Source organism: Acromyrmex echinatior, chromosome 15, assembly GCF_024713525.1.
Source record: "Acromyrmex echinatior isolate Ae372 chromosome 15, ASM2471352v2, whole genome shotgun sequence".
Lineage (NCBI taxonomy): Eukaryota > Metazoa > Arthropoda > Insecta > Hymenoptera > Formicidae > Acromyrmex > Acromyrmex echinatior.
In genome coordinates this window covers 3,250,576-3,269,458 of record NC_141866.1, presented here as the reverse complement: position 1 = coordinate 3,269,458, position 18,883 = coordinate 3,250,576, and the positions used below count along the sequence as shown (strand labels likewise).

Genomic DNA, 18,883 nt, shown 5'->3' with positions numbered 1-18,883 from the left:
AACTTTATAATTAAATATATAATATACTACACTTAATAATTTACATAATGTAACTAATAATTTAATCTTTTTCTACACGCAATTGAGAAGTTACTCCAAAAAACAACTTGAATTGAAAAACGAAGTATAGTAATAATCATTACCTAAAATTTCAGTTTTAGATTAACTTAAATGATTTTTTGCGTAAAACATACATATTGAAAGAATCCAGAACATTTAAATACACAAAAATTTTTTTTTGTTTTTATTATCCTAATCTTTACTAAAAGTGTACAATATTATGTAAATATATTATATATTTTATATTGAAAAATTTGTGAAAAGAGTATTTGGAATTGAAAATACTTCGACTGAATGTAAATCAACAGTATGAACAAACAGAAATACCAAACAATAGAACAATCCCCTAACTACTGTTGTTCTTCCAGGGAACTTCTCAATTTCGTGTGATGTACATACCACGCTTGAATATCACGAAGTTACAAAAGGATCCCTGAGATAAAATAGACGAGAGAATGAAACGCGACCATGATGTCACGTGGCAGTCGACGCGTTAAATTGCGGAAACACCCCTTTTACGCGGGTTTCTCTCCATTTTCACTGTACCTTTCGGCGGGCAGACACAGACGTGCGTAATTTTCGGCGGCGATTGTGGCCAACGTTAGTACGGTCACCAGGAAGCAAAGAGCCTCGAGGGTCCACTCGAATCGGCAAGCACCCAGGGACTCCGCGTAACCCGCCAGGATTACGATCACCGAGACCGGTATTACCAGACCAGTCACCAGCAAATCCGCCAGCGCCACGTTCACGAGGAATGCGTTTCCTGGAAAAAGAACCCGCGTGAAACTCATTAAAGTAATTAGCTTCTAACAGTTCTTGCGATCTGGAAACACTCGAGAGAGCAGGCGTTCCGCACTTTTTGCGTTTGAATTACATTGTGGGCACGATAGTGGCAGATGTTCCTCGAGTAATGTTCCTATATAGCGCGAAAATCTCAAAATTGCTCGAAACGATATCTAAATTAATACACGAATCGTCTATTTTCCAAGCGGAAACTTAATTCTGGAAAACTTACCAAAATCAATATGTAGCGAGCTTACATCCGCTTTCTTCATACGAAATCCGTACTCTTTCAAAACTTTTCACATCGGTTCATTTAGATAATTTTTATTGCTATTTCTTGTTAGATAAGTCGATTTTTATCACGTTAACAGGAAGGTAATAATTTAAACTTAATTTACAAAAATAATGGCGCAGTATAATCAAAATAAAATAATAAAATAATTTAATATAAGTAATAAAATATTATAATATTTTTTATCGACAAAAGAAGTGCGCAAGTTATAAATTTAAAGGAACTCTGTACATACAATCATCATCAGTTGTAATTTCAATTTTAACATCGCAGGTGAGTGGAAGGATCGGGTAGTCGATTATGCTGATATATGTAAATTAGAGGTTTTATACGTTTTTTTTTCTTTTACTATTCCTATAGCTCCGATACGGACAGATCGCTTTGTCGCAATTCAGTATAGTTACAATTTACCGTCCGAAATGTAATCCAGTGGGTTAGACCTCGTCTTTTCCGATCGATCGCTCGCGTTTCGCCACGGCACGCGAAGTGGGATTTCGGACAGTGATATAAATTCACGGGATAACCATGTTGGACACGTACCGATCTATCGCGCACAACGCCAGGACTTGGCCTGTACTGCCAAGAACGTCTCAGACATCCCCTTTTCCTCTTCCGTTGGCAGAAGTGCCAGCCTTCGACCGGGTATTCTTGTGCCAAACTATTATATTACGCGGACTATCATCTTCAAATTTTTTGCATTTTTTGAGCTGTACTAACGTGCAGCGCGGAGGCGCTTGATTTTCGCCGCTGAAGAGAAAACTCGGAGAGACCGGCCGCGGCCGGCCAATCTCCAACCTTTAATCAACGCACGCCCACAGGGGCATAATATCAGAGGTCGTAGCTTCTGCTCGGGCAAATCGTAAAAGCCATAGTAATTGCAAAACGATGTCGGTCGAAACGAACAATCACGCCGGCTGTAAAACTTTACTCAGATGGCGGCAACGACGACGATGACGACGATGACGACCACGACGACGACGACGACGACGACGATCACGACGACGACGACAACGAGGATAAGGCCACGGTGCCGCTGCAGCTGATATTACGAGTCAACGATTATAGCGTTTCATAAGTTCATACGTAGAGCCTGGCTCTACGAAAGCCAAATATCAAAAAATTGTAGAAAGTCACAGAAAGAAAAGGGCGTAATATCCGCATTACTTCGCATTGCCCCTCTCGCGACACGATGTATTCTCTCGATTCTCGGGGATTTCCCCGAGATCAATACCCGACGAAGACACGGAGAAAAGGAAATAATATCTGTACGTCGTCACGTCCTTAGGGGAGTATAACACTATAATAAGATTGCGCGCTTCTGTACGAGAGAGAACGAACGTATGCCATTACGCTCGCTCGCACTACGCTCTATGAGTAATAAAATGCGTAATAATAAGATTTTTTTTTCAAGTGTGCCCACTAGAGCATCGAGCTTTCTTATCAGATTTAATGATCCATCCACGAAGGAGAAGACCGATGTTAGTTGCAATACTACGGGCGCCGAGAATGAGACCAGGTTTTCATTAGTCGATCGCCATGTCGCATACATATTCATGCGCACGTGCGAGAAATAATTATTATAATTATACACTTCCTTGTAGCCCGCATTCTACCGTGCTCGTTGTTATTGTCTGACTTCACTCACCCTTATAAGATAAATTTTCATTTACTATGGTTTCCTTATGTAAATAGATACCGCGCACAATGGGATAATGCCCCGCGCCGACGTGAAACGACGCAGAGGGTTATCAAGTATTCAAATTGCATTTTACAAAAAAAAAACATGTACATTGTCATAAGTATCGAGCATTACGACTTTAACCGTGCAACTTAATTGAGCGGCGAAACCACTTTTAAGAAGTCATCAACACCTATAAATTACAAAATGGCGCGTTGTAAGTTGCAACCTACACCTATAATTTCAACTTTTTCTCGACGTCTTATCGCTATCTCGCACTAAAGTACTTGGTACACTTTTCGTTAAAGCGGTATGATATAATTATAGCATATTATATGTTTTTACTTATACTTGCAATATATAAAACTATATTCATAATTTATTAAAAACTTCTATTTGCTTTTACTATGCAATGTTAACGTATATGTGCAACATATATCTAAAAGAATTAATAATTTTGGAGCCGTAGCATTAAAAATATCTGAAAATGTGCTCCAGCAGATAAAGTAAATTACATCGCGACGTTATACCTACTCATAGACGACACTCTCGCTGCAAAGCTGAGGCGACATTTTTACCGAGGGCGACCTCGGACCTGTCGCTTTTCGGAAAGCGCGAAACGTAGTGGCACCAACACGCCAACGACTCTGCACGGCCGCAAACGTGTTCGCGCCTTTGGCGAGGATATTACACCGCGATAAAAATGATTACGCGACAAATTGCACCGTCCGCGCTTCGGCGAGGGAAGGCGCTGCTGCTGCTGCCTTTCGCCATCGCCTCTCGTCCTGGTTAATAGGATGAAATATCGCGGGCTCTCGCATCTCGGGTAGGTAGGCGAAAAACCCAGAGAAAGAGAGAGAGAGACAGAGAGAGATGGGGGATCGAGAGATCCGCTCTCTTCAGGTATCGACAAATTAAGCCCTGCAGTAGTCGCATTCGCGCCGCCCGCATTCGCCGATCGCATTTTCCGGAGGTACGTTTCGGTGTGACGAGATCCGATCGATTCAGCGGTTGATGCGTGGAATAAATTATCCCGCATCAGCGCTCGTGGCGTCACTTCGAAATTGATTCTCTCTATCTCCCTTCTCTATATCTCCATCTCTCATCCGGGTCCCCTGTCTAGCCGCAGTGCCGCAGCATCGTCATGGGAACGTGCACCCTTCCCCTCTCACCAGGGGTATTCTTCTACGTACTGAATGAATCCGCGCTGATCAGAATTTGTTTTAATCGATTTACCGAGTCAGCCCGTCGTTCGCGCTTTCTCTCTCTCTCTCTCTCTCTCTCATTCTCTCTTTCTATCTCTATCTCTTCTCACCGAGCCTCGTTTCATGAGCGCCGAACCGAACTATTCGCCAACCGCACCGCGGAGTACTCGAAGTATTCGCATTACCGGCGGGGATTCACCGCGTTCGGCCGCCGCCTAGCTCCGTGATCGGAGTTTCCAAGGGGAGCATCCAGACGAGACGAGATGGGACAAGAGCGTGGAGAATCGAGAGAGGGAAAGTAGGAGAAGGAGAGGAAGATATGGAACGGCGCTCTCTCGTTGCGGCATTAGATACAGGACGAGCAGAGTTATACGGCAACCAGGCCCGCTCGTGCGGCTACGCGCCGCGAAATTGACTCGCTCATCCGTGTACACCCTTATAGCGACCCCACGACTGCGCAATCCATTACGGCGCCATCGGGTTACCGAGCATCGCGGATCCGCTGCGGTGTCGGCTTTTTGTTTCTCCCGAGTTCTCGCCGCGCGCCGGCAGAGTTCACGCAAACGAAGCCCAAGTCCGTCCGACACTTCACGTCCGCAGTAGAAATGGGGTTTACGTCAGGCACGAACGGACATCCACGAGCATTCCCCTATCCTTTCTCTCTGTCTCTTACTCTCCTTCCTTCTCGTATATACGTCGCGCGCATACCGTACCGCACACACTGGAGACGTTACTCCAGCATGCAGTCCTGCCGACGCGAGGAAAAAGGAGCAATCGCGTGTTAGGACCGGATTTCCGGCTACAGACAGGCCAGTTGCCGTCGCGTCACGTTCGGACGTATTTATTGGAAAGGGAGCGATCGTGAAGTTCGAAATTGCGCGCGCGATCGGCACATTAAAACTTCAATCTCGTTACAAGCTTTATTCGATATCTCATCTGCAATGTTCCACCTGTATCAAACTTTTCTATTATATGTTATTAATCATTCGCATAAATTTACATTAACTCGAGGAAAATTTCTCGTAATAGATATTTTTCTTAATCAAGTCCTTTTATAATCCGCAAGTCTTTTTAGTCTCAAAGAGAGGTATATGCTTTTCCATAAAATACCGGTACGAAGAAACTGCATAGATACTTAGCACATACTATTATTAAATGAAAAAGTATTACATTATTATAAATTAAAAGTTCAAAACCAAATAATGAAGGATGATGTTATATCATACAAAAGAATTACATTAAAATGTTATACTTCCATTAATATTCGCTTTTAATAAAAGTGAACGAGATATAGACAAGAAATAAATATTCTCGTAAGAAAAAAAGGAACTTAAATTATAACTCGTATCGTTACGTTTTTTTTTGTTTTTTTTTTTTAATATAAGGGAATATAAAAAATATGGCTAGGCAGAAAATAGGCAAAAAAATAATAGCGAATGATATCAAAGACAACAATCGCTTACACAGACTCGCGTTTAACATTCAAACACGATCCATTAAAGCACACAAGCACCTCCATCATCGCTGCGTATTAAGAATTCATATATCCTCATTTGTGTGGCCATGGATTTTATGTCCTACTTGAAACGCACATATTCGACGGAAAAATGGTCATGAAGAAAAATATCGTCTTCCAGAAAACATTTGCATTTATCATGTCAAATTTGAATACGTCGAAATCATTGTAAAATCGTGGATAATCCGGAGGTTAATCCTCGTTATCGCGATAATAATGACTCAAGTTTCTTGCTGTCATCGCAACTCGAAAGACGACCGTATCGCGGCGAGCTGAGAACTTTATAGCTGAGAAAACGAGAAAAACGGAACGAGATTTTCTCAGTGAATAGCTCCGAACGAACGAACGAAAGCGGGTGTATTATTTGCGCTACTATCGAGATTCATGCAGAATAAAATAGCGGTAAAAAAAATGGTTCAGGTCGTTTCAATAAGAATTACGAGGATGGCCAGCGTATGACGGCACACAGTTATAAAACCGAGAAACTCGGCAAATTAAAGTGCTGAGGAGAAGAAAAAAGAAAAGGAGAAATAAGAGAGAAAAGGAAAAAAGTCATTTAAAAAGAGAGAAAGTACAGTAATGTAAAATTGATTTGCTGCTCTGGGACTAAATCTCCTCAGGAAGCTGTATGCAATATACAGATATATACGTATGATAAAAATCATTTTAAATATAAAGCAAGAACTATACAAATTTTTACAAATATATAAATAAAATATAACACAATATATTATAAAAGTAAAAGTTACAATCAACAAAATCTTAGAAAAAAAAAAATATTCGTTATAAACATTATAATCTTCATATTTGAAATTTAATATTATCAAGATATTTAATGTTGATATTAAAAATGTACGAATTGTTACACCTTTTACAATTTTATCTAAAATTTAATTCCTTTAAATTTATCAACAAATTTATCACTAAATTTTTTTTAGGTCAAAAGTTCGGGGATAATTCATATAGACACTTCATTTTCAAGCATCCGTATTTCTCCAAACAAATTAAACTCGTGGATTTAAATTGAATATAAAAATAAGGAGACAAAGGAGAAAGAACGATATACTTTAGCCATACTTAGCCGGCAATGTAATTACGTTTCCATCCCCATTGCTTTGTATACCATTCTACAATGTCATTGTTATTACGCTCCATGTGGAGTGCTCGCGTGCAAATAATAATTATCTCAGGTCGGTCTGAGTACGAGCCAGTACGGAGACAACGATGCACGATAGTGTCCAGGGATTATTTATTATCGCGCCAGTGTATCTATAAAGATGAGAGAATTACAATAGAGGTTTGCAAATAATACGAAAAATCGATCTCGTCATTGCCGCAGGTATAATGGCACGTTGAAGATCCCATCTTTCCTACAGATTGTGCCGACGACGTTCTTTACTGTTATGTCCTTCCTCAGCCGGATACAGACGGAGGACGCTTTTGTCCGTGGAGACGCAAAAAAAAAAAAAGAAAAAGATAAGAGATCTTACCGTACCGATATATACGAAAGAACGTTGTCGCGAGGCACGTCGGAAATGTACGACCCCCTGGATGGCTTTTAGTCGGATATACTTCTATAGAGTAAAAACTTTTGTCGTTGCATTTGTCGATGAGAGCATTCTCTTTCAGGTACACCACTGCCTCCCACCCTCCCTCTCTCGCGGCTCTTTCAATTCTTCCTAATGTCGCCTTTACTATTTTAATTCTCCACCTCAAATTTATATATACAGCGAAAACGATTCTCTCCGCCTTTGCAAGCGAATTCTACGTTCGCTTTTCTACGTTCATTTTTATTTGCAATCGTAAAAACAGATTTGCGGGCGTACCTCGCTTGTTCAGCTGATCCTCCACTACGACGGCGGATATCATGAAGACATTACCCACGCTCCCGCCTACGGCGAGGGAGGCCAGCAGCAAAAGTCGGGCCACTCTGGACCAGGCCGATGATAAAGTCACTGGCGAAACGTCACTGTCGCTATTCATATTGATATTCATCGCCTTGCTGTATCTTTCAAATTCAAAACCGATGATGTTATCCATGGTGCTTGCACCGTTGTAGATCACCGTCGTATTCATTCTGAAACTGAAAAATATATATATCGTTACTTATAAAATGGTTTTACGTTTTAATACAGTGATAATAAATGAACCTGCTAATTACGTTATTTCATATCCTCAAATAAAAAGAAATTAAGATCAAATTTCAATAACAATTGTAATTAGAGGGTATGCGTTTACATTTAAATATGAATTACAATTACAGTGTGTGACTGAAATTATGAATTTAACTAAGTATTTTCCTCGGAAAATATCTCACGGATGATTAACGGCAAAAGCAACAAAGTTTAACTTCGATGAGTAACACATCCCTTCCGTCTTTCACCAATTTAAAGGATGGCTCATGGTGGTCTGTAAGTCTGGAACACGGAGGAAACGAGGCTGAAGCTATTCGATATCACGCTATTACAGGAAGAGAGACCCTTTGAAGATTAGGGCCGATACCGACAAGACCATACCGACCACCCTAATTGTGAATTATCGATCAGACTACGGTGTGGGGATAGTCACCTGTTCCGATCATGGTCCATGTTAGGTTTCCACAATATCCTCGTTGTCACTAACAACATCTGCGCAATATCATGGTAATTAGCAAATATAAGTGTCATGGCAGTCAGATAACAGCTGACGCCATGTACAAAATGTTGAAAAACACTGGAATTTAAGGATGCATAATATTCTCATAAACTGTTCTTTATCTTCGAAAAGTTTCTCGGAACATGCTGGCTTGCATGAATAAAGTGTCTCTGCCTTTGTTTTCGAAAGAATATATTTCGAAAAATATTAGATTTTATCTGCTTCGAGTTGAGGTTAAAATATTCTATGTGAATAAAAAAATCGTAAAAAATGTTATGTACAACCATGTAACCGATGAAGACATTTATTTATATGAAAATATATTCGATCGGACGCTCAATTAAACTTTATTTGATATCACGCTTTAGATATTATGGTTTGTATTCTTATTAAATTTTGTACGAATAGCAAAACTATAAAATCGAGTATCATCAATTATTGTTAAGATGTATTGTGATAACATTCAAAAGACGTTTTCAGTTTTTAATTTCTGAAACTTTTATCTTTCTTTTAAATTCTCCTTTTCAACAAAAAATATTTTGATTTATATTATTATACTTTAACATTTTAATTCATATAATTAACATTAACATTAATTGTACTACCAATCTATCTACGAAGATTATCTGCTTTGCCATTCTACACGTGAATGAAATGTCTCGGCTGTGCCTATAGCGTTTCCAAAGTGGATCTTAAATTTTCATTAGCAAATGAAGCCTCAGGCGGCATTTAAATGTTTAACAGGGCCTGTTCCGTCGAGCGGTGGACGCGAAGAAATTGATCGCGAAAATTGCGTTTAATAATAAAGCTGCATCATCACTCTTTCTTCCGACGAGCTATCGTTTCTTACTTACAGAAATATTTTCACTTGTTGCATTAGGGCTTGAAATGGCGAGCCCCTCGAGCCAATAATCTCATCAATCCCGTTACGTGACCTTTCACGCACATCGACATCGAATCAATTTCCCCGCGAACGTCGCCGGTATCTTTTCCTAATTGAAAAACGACTTCTGTGTGTGAGTGAAACGTCATTCGTGTTGTAGAAAAAGCGGTAACTGCAAATTCTCGCTTCCGTCTTCGCGCGAAAGAGGATCAGCCGGAATGATCGATGTTCGCTGTATACGAAATGTCTCAAAACTCAACTTCACTTCTCGTCTAAGAATTTCTTTGACCAATTTCAAGATCAATTTCTGCATGATTAATACTGAATTGAACACAAATTACTTTTTCATTAATTGTTCATTTTTATTTTTGACATAAGAATTTTCAACATCAAATGTGTCTTGATACCTGTGTCCATTAAAATATGATAAAAATCAACTAGAATTGTATAAATATACTAAACTTTTGTTATTTATTGCATAATATTTATTGCGAGAATCTGTTCATTCCTAATTGCTTGTAATTCAAAAGATGAAGAAATCAAAGAACAACAGAATGAATGTAACGACGATTTTGAGACACCCTGTACACAAAACTTATGCGTCCTACGGATTTTGGGGTACGACTCTTACGTCCGCTTTAAGCGGCTTTTAAATTGTAGATCTATTTCGAGAGGTGTCTCCGACTGTCTGACTACTCGACGAGACGTATAGATTACAATCTCATTGCGACACCTTGCGAAAGTGGATCTCATTCGCGATGCAAAAAGATGCAAACGGTCCCATCGGCGGAAGAGAGCATCTCACGTTTCACGAGTCTCCTTCAATCCCATTCGAATGTATGCGTAAAAACGAGTTACATTCGCCCTCTCAAACTAGAGCACATTTCGACGAAGGCACAACGATAGGTGTGCTTACAACGGGATGTTGACGAAGAACCACCGGAGGTCCATCGATGTAGATCCTGAATGAACTAGATTACAAGAAGATGTGATTGCGTTTCCGTGACTAGGAAAAAAAAAAGGAGGATTGACTCAGAAATCTGGGATGTTGAGAGCATACGGATGCAATCTTTTGAATTATTTCGACTGTACTGTGATAGAATCTACTCTCTCACTTTTTTACAATTGAAATCTCCACAGAAATCTCCATACAGGAGATATGAGAAGATACAAAATTCGGCTATTGCAACGTCGTCTTTCGGACGGATTGTCGCTTTATCTATTTAGAGATGCGCGACGGAGGAGAGTCGTCTAGTCCGAGCTCGAGTAGACCGACGTGACATTGTCCTCTCGTCACGTCTTGTGGTCGGAAATTTCATATTTCCATTCATACACAGACGACGACGGAGGCGCGAGAGTCGTCTTACATACTCGACTCGACTCGACTCAACCCGTGAACGCAGACAGCAGGAAACCCGCGAGATCTTCTACTGTAATACCAACAGACTCGCTCCATACGGTTGATATCGGATTTCGGTGGGATCGATGATAGCCGGGAATACAGTTAACCCCCACGCCAAGTCTGGTCTATGTCCGTTTCTCGTGCTCGTATCCGACGGACGGGAATAAAACGCGGTGTTTAATTGCGACAATAACGCTCGCGCGTTTAATTACCACCTCGCTACTTGCCCCGATCAAATATCTTTCGTACTGTGAAAGTCGCTAAAATTTTTACGGCGTCGACATATGCGAGAGCTTGCGACCCTCTCGCGAAAAAGAACGTACTATGACGATCTTCCGGACGATCGTTCCGGTAGGCGCGCGTTTCGACTTTTTACGACTCATTAAAGCGGCCGAAATCGAAATTACGGTGCCGCGATATATACCATGTTTTATTGACAATAAAGCCGTCGAGTAGTAATTAGGTCCGTATCAAGTTTGCAAACTGTTTCATTTTAAGACTTTCGGAACTCCACACCCGCGTGCGCGCGAGTGCCATCGATGTTCGAGGAGTGGCGCCGTTAATTTGCATGAAAGTAATCCGCAAATGAATATTCACCCAGCATATCATTAAGACCGTGAAAGGGGACGCGGGCTGGCCAGAGTTAAGAGTTAATGTTCACGCGTCCGTAACGATCAAAACATGTTCATTCCATATTTATATATGTAAACCGTTGAAACTCACAGAACAAAATAAACATGAGTCTTCCTGCCAATTTAACAAATGACATACGATCGCCTTACTGGTTTTAAAAATTATGAAAATCAAAATAATTAGTATACAATATAACTATCATGAAAATCGTATCGAATGCAAAAGCAATGATAATCTTTTACCTCAAACGATCCATGCAATTACACGCCATTACCTTTATACGTTTTATCCGTAGTAATGGATTGGATATATAACGCTATAACTCTTTTAATCTAATAGGAAACGTTGTAAAGTAGATTCTTAGAGCCATCGCGCTCCGATCGGCCACGTATAAACCGTCGATGGATGATTACAGGGCGGAAAATAAAATTTCTCTGGGAAACGTACGTGCCGGTGTGATAAAGGCGACAACAAATTTCGCGGATGGCGGAGTTACGCGATTACGTGACGCGTCGGCCGGGAAGGTTACGAGAAAGTTTCTGGAGTGTAAAGTGGGCTTAAGGCAGCCGCAGGATAAGAAGTCACCGAGGCGAGGCTTTATGAGGAAGAGAGGGTTATAGAAAGAGAGACGACGTGGTCGTGAGAATGTACACGGCTAAGCAAAAAATTCCTCTAGAAAAGTGCTCTCGAAACGGCCCGGAAGTTTTTCATAGACGATACCCGACCCCTTAACATCCGGGTCACGTACACCGGCATCTTTTAATAAATAATGCATCGTCGATATTTGGTGCGAGATGCTGTAATTTCCTGCGACTACATTTTTGACATGCTTTTGCGAGAGACAGAACGAACGGAATTAATAGAAACGTGAAAAACATGATAATTTAGAAAATACAGTCTTAGTCTGAAAACATAGCATTTTGTCATATATTTTTCAAAGAAAAATATAATTAGTATAATTGCAGTTGAATATAATTAACAATTATTTCTTAATTATTTAAGCTATCTATTAAATTAATATAATTTCTATTTTTTCTACTTTTTCAGAAAAAAAATATATATTTCTCTTCTTAATTTATTGTTTCTCGCATGTCTTTTGTGTATGACGATCTCTCGTATTATGAAGAAAATGTTATGAAAAAAGCGAGTAATTAAAATAATAAAATCACTTATTTATATAAATTGCTACCTCCCATTACAATAATTACGTTACCCGATTCTTGAGATTATAGAAGACCAACAGGGGAGAAAACAGCGTAACATGATCTTGAGCCGAAAGAAACTTTTATTAGCTCTTTTTTACGCGCAAAAAAAAAAACCTGAATCCCAAAAGCACGCACCCACTTTACAGGTAGATCCTTCCATAATCTCGACCTCTTTATCTTCTTACCCGCCCTCTGCAGTATCGTCTTACCTAATGGATTTTAAATCGTGTGAAACACAACATCGTACCAATTATTTCTGTCCGAGACAGGAATGAATTTTTAATTAGTTTTTACTGCTTTATACGTACCATTACGCACGACCGTTGCAAATCGTCTTGAATGGTCTACCAACCGGTATATTCCGCGTATTTTTTTTTTAACGCTTTATTTATCGCATAACTTTCTGTCGCTCATAAATCGAGAACTTCGGTGTCGCACTTAAACTTCTTGCTTTTTGCTCGCGAGATCCTCGATAATACGTCACGCGCTTACTACGGTGTAAGCGCCACGCACCGGCAATTATGCATCGGCAGAAGAACAAATTATAAGTCAAGATTAATGATATCAACGTATATATCAGACTGGCCGCCATTTTGGCTCGACTTAAATTTCGTCTTAATGAAAATTTAGTGTGGTATTATTTTTCTTTCATTCTACGAACATTAAATATTTTGAAAAAATCTCAGAAAATCCTAAAGTAAAATTTTAAGTTGAAGCACATTAAGTTGAAGCTAATGCGAAGCTTGAAGATTTAGATAAAAAATAAAAGTTTCGTCGCGTATTTACATTTGCGATGCTTAATTTGTAGAAAGTTTTTCCAATTACGTAAAAGTGAGATATGTATCTTTGAAATTACTGCAAATTACTTAAGAAATCTGTTTAAAGAAACTGTAAAAGAAAACATGAAAAAATACTGTATATCTCACATTCCGTGCAGTCATTATGGCACGACAATTGAAGTCTTTTGTAATGAGAAAAATCGTCTTCGTCGTTTTTTTTTAAACAATACAAAAATGCCTCTGCATGTTATGTATCGTTCTATGCGCTGTGTTACACACAATATTCATGCATTTAATGCACGTGGCAGTATATTCCTGGGGCTTAATAATAAAATCGATTAAACTGTCATTGACGCAAGATGTTTAATATCTTCCACCACAGGAAATTTCTGCACGCTCTCTACTTGCTTTATTTATTCCCTTAAACAATACACCGCGCTCGACGAAAGAATCCATTAAATGGCCGTGAAGCACAGCACAGATCCCACCTGGCCCTGATCTTTTGTGATCGAGCACAATCGGTCGGCAATTTCGAAATATTAATAGAGGAACTGATGCCACGAATATGAATACACGGATCTCTTTATTACGCGCGTTCCAAAAAAAAAAGAAAGAAAAAAAAAGAAACGACGCCCACGCGAGGAAGAAAAACAAGATTTCATTGGTACTGCAGCATTGTAGTATATCGTATCGCAATATTGCTAAGAGAATTAAAATGAAGAATCTCAATAGAAGCGCCTCTTTATTCCATGCTCTAAAGCAAACGCGCGTTCATAATATCGTCAATATATACTGCGAGCATAATATCGCAAGCGGTCTGTGTCACAGTCGAACAATACCGAATCGAGAGATATACGATTCCGTACTACCTGCCGGAACGACGGATTTTTCATTACGCGGGCGTCCCCCCGTTTTTTAATTAATACGATTCGAAGTAGGAATGCGACAGGGCGCGGCGCGACTTTGTCCACGCGAGTGCGAGCGTGCGAGATCTGTATAGAATTCCGCCCTTTAAAATCTGCATCGTTAATTTCCGTCAGAACATCTGACGCGTACAAAAATGTGCCACGTGCATATGACAAGCGTCTAACTCGATCCTTTATCCGGACCGGCGCGGCGTGCGGATTTAACTCGTCGCGTCGGGCTGGTGGCGCGAGCGAGCGAACGATCGGCAGAGCGACGGCGAGAATTCCGCCCGCTATTTGTTAACATCTTTTCGAGATTAAATTTTAATCCCACACGGCGAATTGGCTTAAGTGAAATCTCCTTAGTGTGTAGCGCCGCTACGGAACTGGATTTAAATCGTTTCACGCTACGCTGCCAGATTAGGTTACTCCCGGGAGGAGCACAGCTGAAATTGATATTTTCAGTACCGTGACCGTCGCCCGAGGGAAACTATTAAGTGCACGCTCGTTTCCTTCAAGTGCGTATGCATTCGCAATGTAGATAAGTAGCCCGTCTATACATGTATATCCGCCTTTATTTCCTTTCTTCTCGCCCACGCCGTCCCTTTATTCGAGACGCTATCTCGAAAAGTGGTAAAATAGAATTACATATTTCCTGGAAGAATTAACATTAAAAAATTAAGTAAAAGAAATGAAAGGAGTTTCTCTTTATATCTCTATTCCTCCGAATGCAGGATGCCTAACTTCTACCATTAAATCAACTGTTAATGACAGATTCGTTAAGGAACTTAGCGTCAACTTTCCTGTCTTTGCACAATTAGGCCTTCCGTCAAATTTTCCGCGTTAATTAAACACCGAATTCAAATTTCCAATCAAGTCTAAGATCTCCGATTCAAGGAATCAATCATTAATTATAAACTTGGAAGAAGCGCAAGTGGTCTCTCCCTTCAAAATTATTTTGCAATAAAAAACGTAAAGAAATGAAATATTATGTTCATAAATTTGAAATATAATTGAAGAATATAAGGGTAATATAAATTAAATTTAACATAAAAGATATTTTAATTTTAAACATAAATCATAAGTTTAGCTAAAAAGTAGACACGCTTTATACGATACATCACGAAATGTATCGAATTAAATAGAACAATAAAAGTGAGAGTACATTCTACGAACTGGATCCCGATATAAATTATTAAAAACTAATTCCTTTAAATCGTATTGAACATACAATCAACAGTCAACGCCCATAACGTTCACTACAATATTCACGAATACAAAGTGCAGCACTTAGCAGAACTAACGTAACCTGTGACGCATTTACGAGCGGAACGTGAGGTTCAAAGAGTCGAGTTACAGAAATGCATTTAACCAAAAACATAAGGGGGCGAGCCTCAAATCGTAACGTTTTACAGGACAATTTCAGGATTAGGTAGCACCTTGGGGTTTTAGAGTCCATCCGAATGGCGGCGGTTTCGCCTCGCAATGGTCCACGTCCGACCTCGTCGCGTCCGACGATAAAAGAGGAGAAGGCCACCGTTTATTACGTCTCCCCCGTCAGTCATTATCCTGCAACTCCTCCACGATATTGCGCTGGAACGGAACGACGCGATGGTGCCCGGACGGCGTAATCCATGAATGCGGAGTAATCAGCGGCCGTTTGCGCGCGGCATAATTGCCGGCCGCGTCTATTATGTGTCTCTGTACGCGCGGCCGACTGAAAACTTGCAGAATGCATTTCTGAATGAATGCGAAATTGTCCAGGTCCAGCGAGCCTGGTCGACGGTCAATTCTCCGCAGGAAATTTCGCGACTCTGGTATTTGTCGCGTCGTCCGTCTGTCTCGTCTCGCGTAATAAATTCGCGACAAGTACAACCGTTGGAAGAAACGCACGAGACGTCGCGCGTGAAAGCGTTCTCTTATTTTTATCTACTGTGAAGATCATTTACGGGACCTCGAAGAATTCCAAGGAAACTGTGCGCGCGTCTTCTTGCTAGCGGAAATATTGTCTGGCGGGTCACTCTGTGATCTGAAGCGGTCCACCGTCCAGTCTTTGTGTCCGAGGGCGCTTCAAAGTGTAAAATTAAAGTGAATTCTTTGCTGTCTTCTCTAGCTTGGAACAAAGAAACAATTTTCGCACCCTGCCTCCGGCTTTCCTTTACGACGTTCAAGCGCCTCTCTCACGAGAGTCCCGTGTGTCGTCAGACAAGCTACTGAAATATTACGACACAATATCGATCACGTGTGCCGTATACGCCATGATAAAGGAAAAACATTTTTCGAGAATTTCGTGTTTAAATCGTGACGTATATCGTATTTAATAGTTATATTAATTGACTTACATTTTATATTATTAAATAATCGTCTCTCGACAACAGTAAATGTTAATGGCATAACAAAACAGGAAATGTAATTTCATTAAGAGCAAATGGTTTTAATTATCTTTGTTGCAATTCATGCATTTAAATTACATATAATTTCTATACAGCATTCTTTATTAAGGAACTACGCGTTGTTGTATTATTAAACCCATTATTTATTTGTTTCATTGCTAATAAAATTTATTTCATTAAATCGTTCATACTAAAAAATTACCGAAACATGAATAGAGTTCATAAAATCTACACGAATGCTTGTCTGCTCTCACGCGCGGTTATTATACTTAAGTAATATATTAATCCTCTTATTTTTAAAAAGACACGGAAGTTCTTTTGCACTTAAGAATTGAACTTAAAGTTAATTCTTATCAATCGAGAGTAAGCAATCCACTTTTTTAATGAGCGTGTTAGATATTACTGCTATGTTGTTATGTTATTACATTTTTAATCTCATTCGAAACACGGTGACGTAGTTCTTATAAAAATCTTATTTTACATTTTATCGTCGTCCAAAGTTGAAAGCGATTTTTCCAACCTTCCTCTATCGGGAGCTGGTTAAGGATCAAAGCACGTCCCCAATATTGAGTTCATTTTCCAAGACTATAAAGGCAAGCAGCATATCGATCACTAGACATATGCTATTTATCAATTTTACATTTTTTTTTACCTTTCACTACATGACATCCTATATTCTTTTTTTCGTGAATGTAATTAAGTAATGCATATGTACGCGCCATACATCATCACGCGCATATGTAGCTACACATGTCATACGATAACATTTTTATCGAACGTCTGTACCTCAATCATTAATTAAACATATTCTTCCAGTCGCCTACTCATTCATCTACTCTCAAAATTAATTTCGTCTGTCGATCTTTCGTATACCCATCTATAGGAAACTCGCTCTTGTTTGTACGCCACTTCTATCCGCGATTCCATTCGTCCGTTATAAAACGCTGTATACTTAGTGCTCGACTCTGCTACAGAGCAAGCAAAGAAGCAATTCAGAAAGTAAGTAACATTTGAATTCGGATTTTACGGAGAACCCTATGTGGATCCCTTCTTTGTGTGGTAGTCGCGTTGTATCGTCAAAGAAATGGTTGGAGAAATTGTTCGAATCATCATGCGTTCGACGCATATAATTACGAAATGCCGGGCACGCATTTGCATAAGCTGTAAATTGGACATGGAAATTGCATGGTGTTTAGTCAACCGTTCATGTATTCAATCGCGCGCCGGCCGGCAGCACTGGCATTCGTTTATAAGCCAACCAACGTCGGTCAACAATCATTCCCGAAAGTTCAAACATGTGTGTAACGCTTCCGATGAGCGTTTGTAAAATTTATTTTCCCCGGAACCCGCACGACGACGCACGCCGTCGAACAGGCACCTCTCATTAAACGCAACCCACATGCCGTCGAATATGCATATGCGCCGCATCAGACACGCATGGCTACGCCGCGCGGCTCGTAATTAGAGAAAATTAAATCTACGTATCAAGCTCTCTCTGAAATTCTTGTATAAACCACGTCTTTTTTTTTGGTCGAAATCAATTTTCACCATGCGCAGATTACACGTCTACCGACCGTCTGTGCGTTCCTCCGTCGTCGTCGCACGCGTGTTCCCCATTCTCTATCGGCCGAGCTTCATGAAGCTTTAATTTTTTTTTTTACGCCAAGCGCGTTTGTGTCAAAGGATATTTCACTGTAGTCGCCGGCAAATATTTATTGCGTATCCGCTTTTGCGCAGGGATAATTTCATAATGCATTACTCGTTGGGGCTGCTGTGAAGCGCTTTGATGCGAGGCCGAAAGTAGGAGGAAATCCACTTGAAAAACTTTATACTTCGTTCCGCCGGCATCCGAAACTTGAGAAATCCTTCAGACAGCTCGCGGAAAACTCGAGAGGCTGCGAGAGGACCGGCGTTGCATCGCGATCGATATCGCGATTCAGCGCGCTCCCGCAGAGAAGTCCAGGTTGACGCCTAACTTCGTTTGCACAGATGAAGACAGTCAAAGCATCCGTCTCGAGATAAGGCGGAAACGAAGTTTACTTCTTTCACGCCTGAAGCCTCTTTTAAGTGTCCGGACGCGATCGCAGAAAAATGATCTGCTTCGTTCTATCTCGCTTCGTAATATCGAGGATGCGAAGCGTTATTAGAAATCGGGAATCGTGTGATTAATTAGAACATCATTAAAAAAAACTCCCGTTGTTATATAAATATCTAAAATCATATCTCGACGTGAAATAACAATAAAATCAGCATTTACTGGCATCAAAGAAGATAAAATTACATCGTTAGATAATCCCGTTAAAGAATCTCAATCTTGTTGTGACATCTCTCGATGAATTTCGTTCCGTGTTCCTTAATTCACATGGACATGGATTGTTATCTTAATAGCATATCGATCGAATTTAGTATGTTGCATAAATACGTGCTACGCGCGAACGCTATAATTTCTCTTCTACTTTCTCTTATAAGAGAGTCTTCTCTTCGCCAGAATAAAGAATACAGAATATATGATTGC

The 18,883-nt window shown here is 40.1% G+C and overlaps 1 protein-coding gene across 24 annotated transcripts in view; it reads right to left on the bottom strand.

Annotated features, from left to right (window-relative positions):
• The window catches only part of LOC105149352 (adenosine receptor A3), a 457,094-nt gene that overhangs the window by 308,000 nt on the left and 130,211 nt on the right, over positions 1–18,883 (bottom strand). For all 24 annotated transcript variants that reach the window (XR_015547608.1, XR_015547611.1, XR_015547610.1 and 21 more), the window contains 2 exons: positions 7,361–7,617; positions 607–823 (listed from right to left, as the gene is read on the bottom strand). Coding sequence is in view for 20 of the 24 variants with exons in the window: in XM_087414053.1 (XP_087270179.1) it covers positions 607–823; positions 7,361–7,610 (467 nt within the window). In the remaining 4 variants the exon portion in view is untranslated. The remainder of the gene's footprint in view (positions 1–606; positions 824–7,360; positions 7,618–18,883) is intronic.